We start from the raw sequence: 17,939 nt of genomic DNA, 5'->3' as shown, positions 1-17,939 counted from the left end.
AAAATTTGAAGTACTTCTGATAAAAATCAAGGATTTAAAGCAGAATAAGAATATTTAAAAATAAAACATTGTTTTATAAATATGTTGCAGACGATTGTGTAGTATTAAGGATTAAAGAAAGTTAGGATTCTTTCTCTTGGTCTTTATTAACAATATTCCCTGCATATTGATCGACGTATTATAAGATCTTTTTATACTAAAAGAAAGGTGCGTTGAACTTTTCCTTCGTAAAATGATACGGCGCAGTCCGACGAGAATCGACTTACGACTAGACGATCTGCAAGAATATGAGGCGATGAGGAAAGCTCTCGAAGCTAAGAAAGAATCAGAAAGACCACCTACAACATTCAATCCTCCCCCCTGGGGTGGTAAAATCCCGCAAAGTGAAATTCAAGAACGCATCGGTTATATGCCGCAACAAGCTCAAACTACACATTGTCGGCCAAATTTATAGCTTTTTATATAATACTTATGTATTCTGGATTATATTATTTTTTATGTTTGTTCCAATATTACCATGTAATTGACTGTAGTCCATCATGAAATAAAATAAATCCATTGAAATTCAGTTTCCAAAGTGTTTATTGTAATATTACTAAAATATACATGGCAGCGTTTTCTTTTATAACGTATAACAGTTGAAGGAGGTAGTAACAATAGAACATCGACAGTTGTTTTAAGATCTATGACACAGAGGTTCAACAATACAATGTGTAATATTATGATATCGCCATTTAAGTCATTAACAAATACATATGTTTGTTTACCTAGTTTAATTAAAGCAAGATGATTGAGCGTTTAGTAGAAATAGATTATTGCTGTCTGAAATGTCTCGTGTACAAAAGGTAATTACATGTTAGCGATTCTATTGTTATTCCTATCACAAGAGGATACCGATCAACATACACGATGAATAATAAAATGCACTGATTTAGCATGTATATTATGAAATTTACAAATAAAATGTATTGCTATATAGAACAAGAATTATTTGAAATGCAATATTGTCGTATTTATTGTTCTCCTCGAAACAAGCTCTCTTCACCCTCTGAACCAGCAGAAAACTAAAAATATTCCCGACATTATTCTATGGGAAAATTTCAATTCCATTATTAATTAGCTCGCTTATCCCCTAAGGGTGATAAAAAAGAGCGTCCTCGATGATTTTTTATCACGACTACGTTCTCTATGAATTATAAACCTTTGTTGAAGTATAAGTATTTGGGTATATCTCTGCTTTTACAATTCTTCTTCAAAAGTTCGTAATTTTCAGGCTCCCAGCGTTCCAAATCACAAGATTTAATTGAGCTATGAAATATATACAAAGTATACATAAAAATTATGTATGTTTACACAAAATTTGTATTGTTTATTATTTATATATGTTAATTTTTGGGTCAATATATAAATATTCAGCGCAAAAACATAAATGGTAAACATTGATTGATTTTCAATGTAAAAGAATTGTATTGTTCGTTTGATAAAATATATATGTATAAAATTTATAAAAGCTCACCAGTTTTGAGGGAATAACGCACATGCCGTAGGAACCATAAACGTCAGACTGAAATATTAATGAGTATTTTTTTTCTATGAACGTCCAACCTTTAAACCACTGTAGTCGACTAATAATGTTACAGTAATCTAAAATTTAAAAAATATATGTTTAAAAAATACTTACAAACAACCGACCAACATAACTTGTATAGGTGCGTGCAAAAATTTGATCTTCTGCATCCAAGCATATTTTTCTAGTCTTTCCATCATGGGTGGTAGAATCACTGAACCATATAAATTTGTGTTTCATTAAGTTAGCACGCGTTTGATCTCGTGCTCTACATTTTATACTTACACATGCCAGGTGCACACATAACAATTCTCGAGATGACTACTTGGCTGATACCTTTAACTGCGGCGAACTGAAATGGATCATGTATTTACTTCTCTTCAGTGGTACACTTTATTCTATAACGAACGTCGAATGCAACCTACTTTTGACTTGGTCAACTTATTGCCATTCTCGTCACTGATGTCGATTCCATTAGTGATTTCGTTCTGCCGCATCAGGGGAATATTCACGCAATTTGCAGCTGCCACGGCAGCGAACGGCACGTAGCGCTAAATAGTTAAACTTCCAAATATTATACTTAATCAAATAATTAAAAGGATAGCTTTGTGACACAGAATCATTTTGAAGTCAATTTGTTACGAAAGTATTAATTTGAGTTTTCAGGAATTAAACATTTTACCGCCATAAGGGTGCTTGCCCGTTTTGCCCAAAAGGACTTGAATCCTATAGCCGTTATCATGGCCGCTGAGGTAGCACTGACATATGCCAGTCCTAATTGAGACACGGTCGTAGGACTGTTGGCATTTCTGTTCGTATAGTTAACGAACGCGTTGAACGACTGGTTTACCCATTGCCAAAAAACCACAGCTGTGGTTGTTCTGCAACAATTGTTGTGAATGAACAGTCTTTTTCGTATAAAATGCTTATATAAAATAAATTCTACAAAGTCAACAAAATAGTTACATCTTTCAATCGAAAATCAAGGATATTTCTGCTACTTGCAATTAAATCTATTACAAAAAAAGATTAATTAGTATTTTCGTAAAATTAATCTTAAGAGCCATATTAATAGAGAATTTTTCCATATTCCATTGTTTCATTTTTAGAAAATTATCTTTGAAAACAAATTGCTATTGAATGGATTTTTAAATTTCTTGCGTTTCGAGAATGTTATCTTGTTTACAGTGGCATAGTTTAAGGTGGACAATACGCAGAGAGACAATTTACTTGTAAAACTGAAGCATAGCACCAGTGATAAGCATTCCGCCTGGCACTTGAAAGGACATTCTACCGAAGACATTCTGCAGGTCACCGGTGTCGGGATGAAAGGCTGACTCGTAAAGCTTCTTAGCATAGATGATTTGCTCCCGGGTTGTACCAGCTGGCTCCTTCCCAAGTCTAAGGGATAAACAGACTATTGATTTTTCGTAGACTCAAAAACAGCGAGTTATAAGGATACGTGAAAATTTATGTTAAAAATTCTGATAATAGCTACATGTATCGAAAAATTTGCAAGAAATACAAATGAAGGAATAGTATCACTCTAAACAATTAGATAGAGCGTGTTTAAGGAACGATTCAGAAAGATGACAGAGAAATTTCTTCAAGTTACAGGAAATATGCGCATTCACATGAAATATTCTTTCTGAGATCTTAATTTAGATTAAAATTATTGAAAATATGTTCCTAACTATGTATTTTCCTCCCTAGTATTTCACTTTTAAAAATGTTCAAATATTATTTTCTTTTTTGGTACAATTATCGATAAATTTTTTGTCTGAAAATCTACAATTTTGTACACAGGCTTGATTTATTGTCTTCTTTTCCCCCAAAACGATTATTTTACTAGTTTTACAATCGGCTAATACATTACACACTTGACCAACCGACACTATCAATTCATGAAGAAAAGGAATGTAAAGATGCCGTGGAGAATATTTGCAATGCCTGCAGTGACCGATAGGTTTTTATTTCCTTTTTTCTTCAATATGATACGTAATAGAATGTAAATCTTTCGATCACCTGCTACGGGATTAAAATAAAAATCTGATTCGATGCAAGATCCTTATGACTTCCGTTTCCCATAAAATCGTTCTTTCATCCGTGCCATGGTTACTTATATTATATAAATTACATGTACGTAATCACCTGCATCGTAATCCTTCATTAGAGAAATCGAGCAAAACATGCAAGAAAAGATGGTCGAATTGCATCTGAAAAACTATTGTTGCGTTTTATTCCTTTTATTCGTTTTAATTTATTTTATACACTAGAAGTACGATTGAGAAAATTCATGCAATTAAACTGGACTATGAAATAAAATACACATTCGTATATGGGGTTGAAAAAGGCTGTTAAAATTCCACGGAGAGAAAAGGGAATGCGGAGGCGTGAAAGGAGTTTCAAGGTCAGCTCTCTATATTTAAAGTTTAAATAGAATGCTATATTTATAGAATGACAATCGCTTTTAATTCTTTCCAATTATTTTCTTGAACAATTAAGTTATAGATTAAAATGACTCTATTTGCTTTTTATAAATATACTATGAGAATTTAAAATGGATATATTTTGAACATAAAAGATACTTAGTGAAATATTTTTAATTATAATAACTGTGATTGTTAGTGCGATCTTTATTTATAAGTAACGATTTTGTTAGAACATAATTATATCGTTTTATCCTTGAAATACTTAACATAGTAAACTGCATTTATCGATAACGTTCGTTATGCAATAATGTTTCTTCGAGCACGATAAAGACGCCATGAAAAGACGCGATTCTTGTATCACATACTTCAAATCACATTCTGTCAATCGTAAAACAAGATTAATGTCAAGAAAATATTTTTTATAAAAGTTTTTACAAAGTAATATCGAATAATTTAATATCTTCTTGTTCGACTGATAACGAGCAAGTAATACAATATAATATAATATGTAGAAACATATTTCGCTATTATTACAACTCACACACTTTTATTGTTTAATTATTATTAACTTAGAAAAATATAAATAACATTGAAGTGTCCTTAATTGTCGTACCCTCTTCATCATATACATAATATATTAAAATTTCTGATATATAAATTAAAATGTGTATTAATCTACGTAAACGTTTTGCGCTCATACGTAACAAATCATTTGTTTTCTATAAGTTTTACGTTTATGTAATAGTCCAATAGATTGGCTAGTGGTCAAGCAAAACTAAACCGATTGCTCATACTCACTTATAGTCTTCGCATAGTTTCTTTGCTGCTAGCAACTGGGAATCACCAACGGTACAAGTGCGGAAATCAGTTTGCCACAAGAAATGCTTCCATCTGCCTACGAAGGTGCTAAGATCCCATAGAGGTTGGTCGACGTCCAGTCTCTCCTCCCCCATCTTTGAGGGTACTGCGATCTCAATCTTTGTCAATAAACGTGAAATGCAATCTATTAAACTGACATTTAAAGCATATTTTAGCAAACGATATCAAAAAGCAGAAAGGACCGGTTGAAACGGAGAAGTTGATGAAGTCCGTTAATATAGTATGTATAGAGACAGGTTTACCAATGACTTATGGTCATTGTGTAATATGTAGAAATATTGTTATTATGTATTTACAAAATATTCACGGTGAACTCTAGAATCGTTGTTTACCGAATGGTGTACTTTCAAGTTAACTGTTTCGTGGGTAGGCTGTGAATTGTTTGTTTTTGAGAATATGTTAAATTTATGAAACATTCGGTCTAGAGATTAGAAGACATTTTATCGTCTTACTCTTTCACTGATAAGAATATACTTTAAATTTGTAGTAATTCGTTATGTTGGCAAAAGTAGGTAGAGGAAACTCAAATAAGTTAAAATTATATGTGAAATAATATCGAATATAATATTACGAATATAATAAAAATGAAAGATATAATTCGTACACAGTGCAACCAATGCATTAGTAAGATCACTTTGTCGTTGCTTTGTAAATACAAATTTTATCTATAGTGTTATCTAACGAAATAACAAGGACGCACAAAAACCACTGAATGTTAATATCGTACCGAGATTGTCATATTAAATGTTTTATGCTTTAATGGTATATGGTGCAAAACGTTCGAAAGATCGTTTGCAAACAGAGAAGGCGTACGTATCGATTATTTGACACTGTGACACCGAACATACCATTCAATGTACGAGCGAGACTCTAAAAGGCAAACGCAGACTATATGAATTATAATAGAAAATTAACAGACAATGCCAAATTCGATCCATCAATCGATATATTATTGTTAAGTATGTAAGACACCCGGTTTCAGTCGGTAAAGTTCGATAGCCGAACTTGCATGCGCGTATCCTTATCTTCGCGGGCCCTGCGTCCACGAAAATACGGTATACGGCGTACGGCATAACCTAAGCCACTACGTACAGTGTAACGTGCATTGATCATACGTAGTTTAGTATGTAAGTCTAGGGATGTGTTTGTTTTATCTCCCATATTCAGGCTATATTTTATCGTCTTTCATCTGTATGACGTCATGGCAAGATACTTGCGTGTTTGCATTTTCGAATGATCTCGAGCAGGGTATCTCGGTTCTGATCAATTATCGACCATTCTCGACAAGAGAGGCTGGCAGTTGAAGAACAACCCACTTTCTGTTTAAATACAGGCACATTTTCATTCAAGAACGACGTAGCAAAATAGTCGAATGTTCGTGTGTATTTTCACCTTCGGCCGCACTATGTCAAACTACACGTGCACGACCGCATATTATGTAACGCATATAAGTGGCAGCCAATTTTTTGTCCGCTTACCCGTGAAAACGTATGTCACTTCCAGAGAGCCTGTTCTGTTCTGCTGTCTACCGTAACACCGCGCACGCCAGCTGATTGGTACCCTACACCAGCGCCAGCTACCTTGCTACGCCCCTGCGCTTGTCCCTTCCCGGACACCGCTGTCTTTATTATTGTTATTATCATCGTACCATTCGCTCCGTTTGAATGATTCTTCCTTTTCTTCCTCATGGATCGTTGTCTGTCTATCTTTATTGAATATTGAAAGGATCGATAATTTCTAACAATTCTTCTTTTTTAGTTTTTGTTGCTTGCTTCAACATTAGAATCTACTGTTTTAATACAAGTAACAGGCTACCTTATAAGATCAAATTTTTACATAAAATTTGATTAAGCTGATTTTTGGTATAGACTATGTTCAAATTATTTTGACATTTTTGGGTATAATGTGTAAATAAAGTTCGATTAATGTATATGTTATATATAATATTAATTAATCTTCTTTTCACAAATTATTTAATAATGACACGATAAATAATTTTATATTAATAACAAGAAATAAGATATTACAATTGAATTCGAAGGTGACGTAATCATCTGCCAATTCATTCCAGGCTGCTTGCCGATATGGCAACAACAATAAAATCGAAGCTTACTTTTTTCAGTTATTTTGAATGCAATAACTGTACTTTGCAGAATTTAATTTCCGTTGACACACATACAAAAGAGGAGGAACGCTTTATAAATGTACATTATAAATTATAATACATATATGTATGTCCATACAATCGTTCTTGATGTACATATAATTTAAATATTATTGCATTCTATACTGTGTTTCTTATGTAAAACGGGCATGTTTTCAAAATATTAATTTATATTTAAATAAATTTTGCGAATTTGCATTTGAATTCACGTGCATATTGAAAGTGTAAAAGTTATGTTATAACTGTGATAGAATTGATGTTATAATTTCGGGTAGTATCACTATGTTTCCACATTAATTACGTTAAATAATGATTCGTGAATGTGTATGTTAATTGCAATCGTTTACCTCAATTTAGTCAACTACCTTTAAATGTTATTTGACTAATTACTTTGCATTTAATATAATGTCTCTTAAAAGCTGTTTCATTATTTCGTTAACTATTTTGTTTTTCTAGCTAGGTATATTTTAACAGCATGGAACTTTCAAGATTAATATAAGCTCATAAATGCCAAAATGAAAGAACATGCAGATCCATATCTTTTGTGGGTAGCGTGTTTCTTGTAGACGTAATTAAATTTTGGAATCTACCAGATGTGAAAGAGGTTTCTAGAACACATTGCTCGAAATAGTGTCATCTGCACAACGCTAGCTACGAATATTCAATTAACACATATACACAACTACAATGGCATATAAAAGTCCATCCGAAATATCAAAGCCGTTCAAGAGGCGTTATTTGAAGCAACAACTTCCTGCATCGGTTCTACTATCTTTCCCTTGGTATCTCTGTACGGAGACAATGATCGTTGTTCTCGCAAGAATTTATCAGGGTGTAACGCTTCCTAATTCCATATCAGTTTAAAGAACGCCCTAAACGCTCAATATGGAACGCGCAATATTCTGAGTTGCGCAATAATATTGACAGTGGTAGGAACTAATATCGAAGACGTATACGTAGGTCCGCTCAAATGGACTTGGTCTACGTATTACGCCGCGATTCGAACTGTTTACTACATATATTCGATAAAGAATTGCTCGATGTAGATAAAACTTATTAAATTACATTGCTGAGCTTTCGACCTTGTCCTCGTCAATTGCTATTCGTTTTGTTCTTGTTGTATCGGATTGCAAGATTCTTTTGTTAAAGTTACGAGATGGACAGACCAGAGAAAGTTTAAACAACGCTCAGTACGGAGGTTAGCGAACAAAATCAAGTTCACGGCCGCTCCTGTCGAATTCCTGAAATGTTCTTGACGTGATTTTCTTTACCGACGAGCGGAAGCGAGTGTTAGCTTGTCGTTTCTCTTTCTATCTTTTTCTTTTTTCCTTGGCCTTTCTCGTTTTGCCTCCCTTTGTTATGTACGTGCCAGCCCGTTTTTGTCGTTTTTTGCTGTTTTGGCCACGTCGTAGTGGCCAATGCACGAAAACTTAGAGCACTAGGCCGACTAAGCTGTACACTTCCGTACTCGTGAAAAGTAGAGCTCGACCTCGTTTGTTACGCGTCACCATATTGTAGCTAAAACTGTCACGAATTATTGTTTCGTAATATTCGCGATATAATTTTGGCTTCTAGTTGTTTCTTTGTTTAAATTTTTGCTTGCCTTTCTCTGCTCTCTTCTCCTTGCCCTAGCTACTTCCGATATGAGCTCTGTGATTAATAGAATTAAGAAACGTAGTTAGCGAAAATGAATTCGAAAGTGAATTAAAGTTGTTTGCCGCATTTGTATCATTTACTTTATCTTCATCAATAAAATTATGACGAGAGAGTTCACAGATTAATGTCCCAGTTGATTTAAAGTCAACTTATTCATAGTACTTCTACAATTTTTTACTATTAAGCTACTATCACATATAAAATAAAAACTGTACTTTAATCTCAGTTTACTATCTTTTATAAAATATTTATAAAAGTCTCTTGATATATTTTTCACTAAAATTATGATCTAACTATGACTCAATTTCCTGTTTCATCAAGAGTTTATCTTCTTTTATCAAAACCGGGTGGAAGAAAATAAATGTTGTATCAAAAAAGTAACTAAAATCACTTCAGGAAGGTACTTTTTTGCTATCATCATTATCTTTTTTTGTGCCAATTTACTATTTACTAGTAAACTTTAATTTTTCTCTTAACTTTACCATGATATGTATATGGTAAATGTATGTATATATAATTTATTAAATATTAAGAAGGATTATGTGTCATAGCTTAAACTTAGCAACTTAACAACTTATAAGAACAAGATAAATGTTAATTTAGAAGTGTAACGATTAAACTGGAATATAGCCATAAATTCTCATTGAAATATTTAAGAAATATATTCCTCAACTATCATTTCACTCATACGCCAGAATAATCACATTTATAAAATTTATTCCTATCAGTATGTATAATTAGCCCTCAAACATGGAATATGTTTCTATAGGGAGTAATGGTTCATTCTTTCAAGTTGTTCCCACCATGATATGTAGAAAGAATGCTTACGAAAAGTATGTGTGTATAGTGGTGTATCTATATCGGGCATACAATGTATAAAAGAAAATTCCATTCAGAACCAACTGGCTAAAATTTTGCTGGCTGGACAAGATAAATTACAAGAGGAAACGTATGTTCCATTAATAAATAAGAGATAAAGCTTCAAGAAAAGAGATTTTGGATCTTAAAACACACTATCCTCTGTATGGGGTTTGTTCATCACAGGAGAAGGGAACCGTGGATGCCTTTTACTGTCCTGAAGCAAAATAGTACAGGACCGTATGAAGATATATTAGCTATATCCTCGTTTCCCAAATTGATTTCCAACATTTTTAAAAACTATGTTATAATTACTATAAAAATATGGTCTCAGTTTTCATTTTTCAACAATTCATTTCAATCTTTTTCAAAAGATTACAAAATTGGAGAAAATTGAAAATTTTATTATAATTTTACATATTTCTATATTGATTATATTACAATGTTAATAAATTAGCAAATTTCCAATACTTCGCCATCTTTATTTTTTATTCTTATTCAAATAAAAAGTAACAACATATATATGTATATATATCACATGGATTAACAGATTAATAAATATTTATCCAAGCATAATGGTATCGATATACTCCACTAAATTACTAAGAATAATCATTAATATCTCGGAATATTCAATAAAAAAATAAGTTTAAGGAATATTTCTAATTTGATGAAGAGTCGAGGGTTCATAGCATGGCGTTACGATGTTGCGCCGGCTTGGTGGGGGTAGCGAGCGGCGCATGCGCAATGGGGAACGGGTGCCCAGCTGTGCACAAACGTGAAATGCGGCGCGGCTGGCGGTGGTGGCTGCTAGGAAAGCAAGCGAGCGAACAAGCGAGCAAGCGAGCAAGCAAGCAGGCCGAGACTGCCCTCCTGTCTCCCCCACCCCAAGCATGCCTCGCAGAGCCCATGGCCTCCGTATACACGGAGGAGAGTGAGGCAGCCCCAGCCGCTCCTCACGTCATCCGCTGAGAGAGAGACGACGGGTCTCGACACGGCGAGGAGCAATAATTCTAACGAGCCAAGATGGCGGCGGACACGGTGGCCCTGTCCGCGCTCACGCTCGCCAGGGGCGACAAGATCCTCGTGACCGTCGAGTCCGCGCTACCGGACATCATCGTCGTGTCCTTCGTTCACGGTGCCAAGTGCTTCCAGGGCGCCTTGCTCGACGCCACCAAGAGGTAAGCGTACCTGCTACGAGAGCTCTCATCGTACCTCCAGAGCTCTTCTTCCTTCCTTTCTCTATCTCTCTCTCTTTCTTTCTCTTTATCGCTTACTTTCCATTCTTTCTCTCTTCCTGTGCTTTCATCCTGTACGACGATTCGTTCATTTGAATCTCAGAATCAGCCCCTGTTCTAATCATTCACACCAACCGATATTGTATCGTGGTGCGAATTTGTTTTGACCGATCGTCGGTCGAAGGAAGCCACTAGCAAGCATGTCATGCTGCCGTTGTTGCTCTCAGCCAACGTCTCGTAGTCATCGCGATATTGTTTGTTATGTGTATATGTGTATATATATATATACATGTATATATATATACATATACATATATCGTGCTCTATTGTGAGACTATGTAACATCGTGTTTGTGTACTTATATGTGTGTTCTTACATGTGTGTGTATATCAGTGCGCGTGGTGAAAACGTATTCGATAAGAACGTATGTAGTGATCACGAAACGGTCCCGATTGACGAAATTAATATTGAAGCTACAATTAAAGGCTACCCGCATTTCTGACCGTCGGCGAGCGACGGACGGAGCATTGGAAACTTGCATGCTAACCGTCGCTGTTGCACGACAATCGCTCACTACGAAATTTATGTGCCACACAAACGTTGGTTTACCCCTTACCTTAAAATTTTGAATTGCACTTGTGGCGTGGATTACACGACCAGGTAGACTATACTTGTATCCAAGCTTAATGTTGACTCTAATTTTAATTCCAGACTATGAGACTGGTTTATTGAATGTAGATTTCATATGAGCAGCTGGTTAGGAACCACACTGATCCATTCCATAAATTGAAAAGTAGAGAAAAGTAATGATGAAATGGAATTTACAATTGTTTGTACCATCCTTTTACGATAATCAACTTCGAAAGTAAGTCATTTATTCTTGCCGTAGTTTTGGACACTAATCATGTACCTACATAAGATTGAGCGATTTGGAGAAAATGAAACTGTACAGCCACGTGTAAACGTGTAAAATATAAGATCAGGGGTTAACAATTCGTATCAGACAAATCTTATTACTGAGATCACAGTCTTTTCATTTTAAAGACTCAACTTTATCTAACAAGAATCAAATCAATGTTTAGTCTGTCTTTCCATTTAATTTTGCGCGTTAGCGGTGAACTTGTTCCTCGGAATCATCGAACACGTTTTAAAGTGACTCAGACGCGATTTGCTTAGTGAAACGCTGCCACTTCTGGCCGGCCGATGGACTTCTCTGCACGAAAACACGATTACACAGCCACGGGGTTGAAAAAGTAAATTTTCATGATCTTGAAGATTTCTCGACCGTGAAACAGGGGGTAGTAGCCGTTGGTCGTTGCCGGTTACGTGCTCTGCATATCGTAAGTCTTCTTGCAAAGCGGCTTTCATTCCGCAAACGGAAGTAGTTTCACGATGACTCGTGTCTCGTGACGTGACTTACGCCCTCCGCAAAAAGCCGCCGTCGCGTCGCCGTCGCTGGGAAAATTTTTACGATCACGATGGCATCATCGTTTTATTAAAATTTTATTTATTTTACTGAGATAAGTCGGATTTGTTTTATCTCATCTTTGTTTTCCTCACTGTGCTTCATCATTGATGAGATTACAATTAAATTGTGTATGGAAGTGTCATATTGCTTGTTCCATAGTACTAATGACATTGCTCAAACTAACTGTATTATGATACTCTGATATTTATATATTATTTTACGTGTAGACAGTGTAATACGATATTATTTTTGAACTCTTTACTGAAGCTTATTTTGTATAAGGAATTTGCTAGGTACAGGGATACAATATAATATCTACTATTTAAAAATGTTGTATTAGCTTTGATCTTCCACAGGGATTTGTGAAGAATTACAAGGCTTTGTTACATATGGGAAGTATAACACAATAGGGAGTGTTTTTTACACGTTACTAGTGAGTTAATTAACAAGAAGATAGTAATTGTTCTACTTGCAACAGTACGGTATACCGATAGATAAAGACAGAAACTGGTTTTGTAAAGTTTGTATTATTATTTTACATGTAGAATAGAAGCGTTTGGGCTAAAGTTTTGTATGAGATTGCTTTACTATGTTTTACGGTCTTTCATCGTGAATTCTGAAGTTCTTACCCCGTTCAGGTGTCTTTGGTATTAAATAGATTGCAATCACAGTGCTCATGGCAATAGAAAGTTATTAAAGTGGGATAACACTAGGCATAGAGCAGTATTGTTGTAACGTAATGTTGTATTTAACCACAAAAAATCTGCAATTTAAATCTTGTGTTAGATTATCTTTACGGGTATAAAAAGAAATCGCGTATTTATAAATTCCTTATATCTTTATCAGCAATTCAGGGGATTATGATTAAACTGTTTGTGCTGTGTATGAGTGTAACAAGTGTTAAAAAGCTGTGTTAAATGAATCTTACAACTTTCACATGTTTAAATTTATGAATTACGGTACAGCAATAATGAGGTCACATGTGTCACTTCAATCGTCAATCTTCAATTTAATGAAATTCAGTTATTATATATCATTGTATTTTTTTTATAAAGCTGCAGAAATAAATCAGTATGGAATTCGATAAAAAACTATATTTTACAAATTTCTACTAATCATTTAGGTATCCAAAATACGAAAACAAAATTAAAATTTTGTATTCAATTATTTACGTATCAATAAAAATGCTTATAGCGCTAATTATCTTTAACATAACTTTCTTAAACACATTCCCCAAATGTAGAATACTGAAATAAATTTCATCTGTTGTCTCAAAGGGACAAGGAAACGTTGATTATAGTCGTTATATATATTGGTTATAGTCACTATATATTTTAACTTTGTCGAATGCTCGTTTGGTGTTGTACGCGTGTCACAGTAAACTGCTTTATTTCGTCCACGAGGTTGATATTATTATTGAAAAAGGCTATGAAATCGTGAGTCATACTCGACGAACGCTGCCTTGTCCGTACAGTCATTGCTGATTTCACTCTATGGCGGTGAAAATTCAGCTTGACACGAAACCGATTTTAAACTGCTCGAAGGTGTCTTTCGTCCGTCCGTGTCGTACCCTATAATCGATACTAAATGTATCATTAACCATTAATTTGTTGAACAATGTCATTTATTTAATTCAATCAGCTCGAATTATATATAATTAATATTATAATTTAATAAAGAGCTATGTGAGAAATTGCATGTAACAATTTTCATGCTTAGAATAAAAAAGAACTTTCTCCCAAATCTTAATTATCTTGATAATAGCGATTTACGACCAAGTTTCCATTTCTTTCCATGAATTTATTGATCTTCAAGATAGTAAGATAGTTGGCTGTGATTTTGAGATTGTCGCTATTAAATTACAGTCAATTCTCTCTTTTAGGATTAGAAAATTGCTGGAAAAGATGAGAATATCGGATTAAGAAAGAATAACAAGTATGCTGAGGTATAGAGAAAAAGGAACTTCCTTTTTTACCATTAATTATTTCAAAATGAATTAAACATGTTACCATCAAGAAATAAAATAATTTTTTATTTTCCTCGCACTTGCCTGCTTCGTTTATCATTTTCAACTCTTCGATTTTTAAAACATCGAAGTAAAAAATAAACAACACGCGAGCAGACGAACATCAGTACAATTTCCAATCGATTCGAAACACCAGTCTTTCCCCTTTTAAATTCGCCCAGCCTTGTTACACGTCCAGTGTTTCTTATTGGAATTTCGGCTCGGCTGTGTTGCGTCTTTTCAAAAAGCACCTCTCGTGGTCGAGAAAATTTACATTTTTGCGGTGAAGTTGCGCGTGTGATCGATGATGACCGCGCATGTATAGCGTATACATTAGCCAGAGTACAGAGTATAATAAAAAGGAACCACGCTGTCCGCGTTCCGACGCTTTTTCCATTACGTAAGTGTATCATCGCGACGCTAATAACATGTTCCTGCCCCGGTCGATGGATCCTGTCACGAAATTCGAAATATCCCGTACGCGTCTGCCTGGGTATCAGGCTCATTTTTAACGGAACAAATTGTATTTAATAAAGCAGTGAGTTGCATCTTCGGTCGGTGACAGTGTGATCTCCGACATTTGAAAAGTTATGTTTTAGTATTACGTATTTTCTCACGAAAGATGTTCAATGTTGTTAACACGTTGTCCGCTACGGTGGTCATCGGTGATCCGCGTTTACTAAATCTTTTAGAATGATTAAACTAAAATGAATTTCATGGGCTAAAGAATGTTCAACGATGTGAATGACTGGGATAATATTGTCAGAGAAAAGCGAGCAAATACAATATATTTTGCAAAAATTAAAAAAGCATGGGAATATTCCAGCAATTATTTGGAAGAGCTGTTGTAATAAGGAGACAATTCCATTTTCCAATGATTCGAGTAAACCAACAGAAACCAACTCAATATCAATCAAAATCAAATCACTTTTTGCAACGTGGTATAAATTAATGATCAATTAATACTTATAGTAACAACATTTTGTATATTTGAATATGAAACATATATCTTTTTTCGCCTCCGATAAATACAATTTAAATTTTTCCTCTTTGCTGAAGCAATCTCTTCAATTTCTGTTTAAAATTATAGTTTGGATAAAATTAGTTTCAATGAAAGGAGCGAATGACAATATTGTTATGAAGTTTTCTGTATTCTTTGGAACTTTCATTACAAAACCACTATTATGGTTTAGTAATACTTTTGCAATTACTGGTTGAATTTGAGGAGTTGTTTTCTTTTTTCTTTGATGTAGATTGCAATCGCAGTCGAGTTATCTCTTAACATTTCCTTCTACCTAACATTTCAAGAACAGAGAGTTAATAAGGGGTGCATATAAAGATATTCAGAAATGGAAATTTCTTTCTAGGGAATGTTAGAATTATGTTGGAGATATGTATATTTTACAGAACATTTACTACCTTAGAGAAGTTCACTAGGAAAATGGCTTAGCGTAGAAGTACTAGTCAAGATTTAGCGTTTTCTTAACGAAAATACTAATTACCTCGAAATGTGTCTTCAAGTTGTATCATCGTCTAGAAAATTATTAAATAAAGCTTGAATCTACGAATAAACTATCAAAGAGAGTTGTATATAAAATCGTACAAAAATCTTGTGTACGATTGATTTATTTTGTTGACTTATTTTTTAACGGAGACCAGCTAAATTTAATTTAAAATATGCATTAAAGTCTACAAGTATTTGTATAATATTTTAAAGAGTACAATGCACAGCAGGCATAAAAGTATGATGTAAAGAAAGGAATATGAGCTTAGAAGTTATAACAACCGAAGAAACATGCAGGTCTTATTCACGTACAAAGGCATCGAACAGAGTAACAAGAAAACTTTCCACGTTAAAGTATTCCCTGTTCATCGAGTTCCTGTCGTGAATATAAAAATCTACGGAATATCGATCGTGAATGAGGAAATCTTAAAAAATTATCCCCATTTCCTATTCGTTATAAATTACGATCAACTATTCCAATAATTATTCATAAATTCAATCGATCGATATTCGTTCGAAAAATCAGCGATTACTGACGAGAGAAGAAATAAATAAGCCATCAGAAGGAAACGAAAAAAAAAGAAAAAAAACACGAAGAAAAAAGCAAAGAAACATGGAAAAAGTTAAAAGTGAAGATCGTATCGAGACATTAAAGGCGAGATAAGCTTGTCTGGAAGGAAAAAAGCGGAGGAAAGAGAATAAATAAAGGAAGCTTGTATAACGCCAACCACTTGCCTTAAATCGAATGCCTTGGACCCGCACCTCTTTTTTTATTTTTATCTTTTCCAACGTTTCGCGTCCATTATCTTCGACGTGGACAAGACTTTAATTAACGCGAAATATTTCGAGGAAATAGCATTGTCTGGGATTACAAAGGTACCTGGTGACGAGGACGTTGTGCAATGCAATTTTCTCCTCGTTCGATCGTGTTGCAATTTTGCATTAGTTTATGAAAATACGCTTCTGGCGTAGGTTACTATTTTCTGGAATGTGGCGGATGTTTCAGACGTTACGTCTTCCACGAGTTAGGACGAGGAGATTTTGAAAGATTCAAGGAGTTCAGGTAGATTTATCCTTCACCGGATGATGATGAAATGTGGTAGAACCTTCAGTATGTGAATTAATGGCCAGCAACGAACGTTTGGGTGGAGGAATTTTCGAATAGCGAAACCCTCTTTTTCTCTCATAGCGATTAGTCTATTTTTACAACATTTAGTTGGCGATTTTACGTTCCTTCTTCGATCGTTATCTGTTCCTTTAGTTTCCGATTTTAAAATCCGGTAGATCTGCCATTGTATCCTTATCTTCGGATCTTATCGTCTCGCGCTCATTATCTGTTATTCGATTGAAATAATAATTTATAACAATCTTTCATGCGACGATAACAACTAATTGAAAAGTACACTGCGTTTACTATCTTCCGTTCCATCTTAAACGACGAACATCTTTCGTAATTGTATTTCCTTCGATATTCATGATGTAAGTGTTACGGTTTAAGCTGTTTCGTCATTAAAACACTCGTATCATTTTTTTTTATTTCTAAATCATAACGAACTTGTTAAAAATTTGTTCGTTATGAAGCTCGTTCCTTTCTTTTATTCTTTTGCATCAATTTTCCTTTCTTTTTTTCTTTTTTTTTTAAATTTCAGTATTCAGCTTTTAGTAGAACGAAATACGAGATAGCGCGACTAAAAACGTAACACGAGGACTTCATTCCTGCAAATTAAAATTACCTCATTTCGCGAAAACCCGAAAATTTTTCGCGCACTCGGAAACGGGAAAGGTGTTACAACCTGTTTGCCGTAACAGCGGCTGCAAGCACAAGAATTGCTTGCAATTTTCGCGAATTTCGTTGTTTTCAAACGTTTATACTTCGGCTTATTTTACGTAAAGTTTAACATTTGCTCTTACGTCTTGTCGTCTGTCGATAGTTATCATACATGTTTTTGTACTTTTATACGTTTTTTGTAAGAAGATTAGAATTGTATAGATGATAATGATGTGGAAATTGGAGTAAAATTAATTACAAGTGTTTTTCTAACTCGATATTGTAACTTTACCACGATAGAACAGATTTATAGATTACATAGATGCGGTTATATAAACTTCATTCGTTTAGAATGAATTAAACATTTACAATCACGTTTATTTATTCTATACCTTTTATT

At 34.3% G+C, this 17,939-nt stretch overlaps 3 protein-coding genes across 8 annotated transcripts in view; 2 read left to right on the top strand and 1 right to left on the bottom strand.

The window, feature by feature from the left end:
- Positions 1 to 90: 90 nt before the first annotated feature.
- On the top strand, positions 91 to 569 carry LOC117230674 (anaphase-promoting complex subunit CDC26-like). The gene has a single exon (XM_033488358.1). The coding sequence runs from the start codon at positions 233 to 235 to the stop codon at positions 452 to 454; it is 222 nt and encodes a 73-aa protein (XP_033344249.1). The 5' UTR covers positions 91 to 232; the 3' UTR covers positions 455 to 569.
- Positions 570 to 926: 357 nt separating this feature from the next.
- On the bottom strand, positions 927 to 6,509 carry LOC117230670 (sideroflexin-2). Of its 5 annotated transcripts, XM_033488351.1 has the most exons (10): positions 6,357 to 6,489; positions 6,096 to 6,197; positions 4,798 to 4,976; positions 2,798 to 2,968; positions 2,250 to 2,448; positions 1,993 to 2,118; positions 1,853 to 1,919; positions 1,682 to 1,781; positions 1,517 to 1,564; positions 927 to 1,308 (listed from the first exon to the last, which is right to left on the bottom strand). In XM_033488351.1, the coding sequence occupies exons 3-10, from the start codon at positions 4,950 to 4,952 to the stop codon at positions 1,194 to 1,196; spliced, it is 981 nt and encodes a 326-aa protein (XP_033344242.1). In that variant the 5' UTR covers positions 4,953 to 4,976; positions 6,096 to 6,197; positions 6,357 to 6,489; the 3' UTR covers positions 927 to 1,193. The 5 variants fall into 5 exon arrangements, with proteins under 5 accessions (XP_033344242.1, XP_033344240.1, XP_033344241.1 ...); XM_033488349.1 differs by lacking the exon at positions 6,096 to 6,197 and having other exon boundaries at positions 6,357 to 6,509; XM_033488350.1 differs by lacking the exon at positions 6,357 to 6,489 and having other exon boundaries at positions 6,096 to 6,327.
- Positions 6,510 to 10,324: 3,815 nt separating this feature from the next.
- LOC117230461 (PWWP domain-containing protein 2A-like) overlaps positions 10,325 to 17,939 on the top strand; it is a 36,120-nt gene continuing 28,505 nt past the window's right edge. Inside the window, exon 1 of one of the 2 annotated variants that reach the window (XM_033487942.1) lies at positions 10,325 to 10,737. In XM_033487942.1, coding sequence (XP_033343833.1) covers positions 10,583 to 10,737 — 155 coding nt within the window. In that variant the 5' untranslated portion in view covers positions 10,325 to 10,582. The remainder of the gene's footprint in view (positions 10,738 to 17,939) is intronic. The other variant, XM_033487941.1, reaches the window with a different exon arrangement.

This window comes from Bombus vosnesenskii, unplaced genomic scaffold (genome assembly GCF_011952255.1).
Source record: "Bombus vosnesenskii isolate JDL3184/JDL3185 unplaced genomic scaffold, Bvos_JDL3184-5_v1.1 scf7180000013267, whole genome shotgun sequence".
NCBI classification, from domain to species: Eukaryota; Metazoa; Arthropoda; class Insecta; order Hymenoptera; family Apidae; genus Bombus; species Bombus vosnesenskii.
This window is presented reverse-complemented; position numbering and strand designations above follow the sequence as displayed.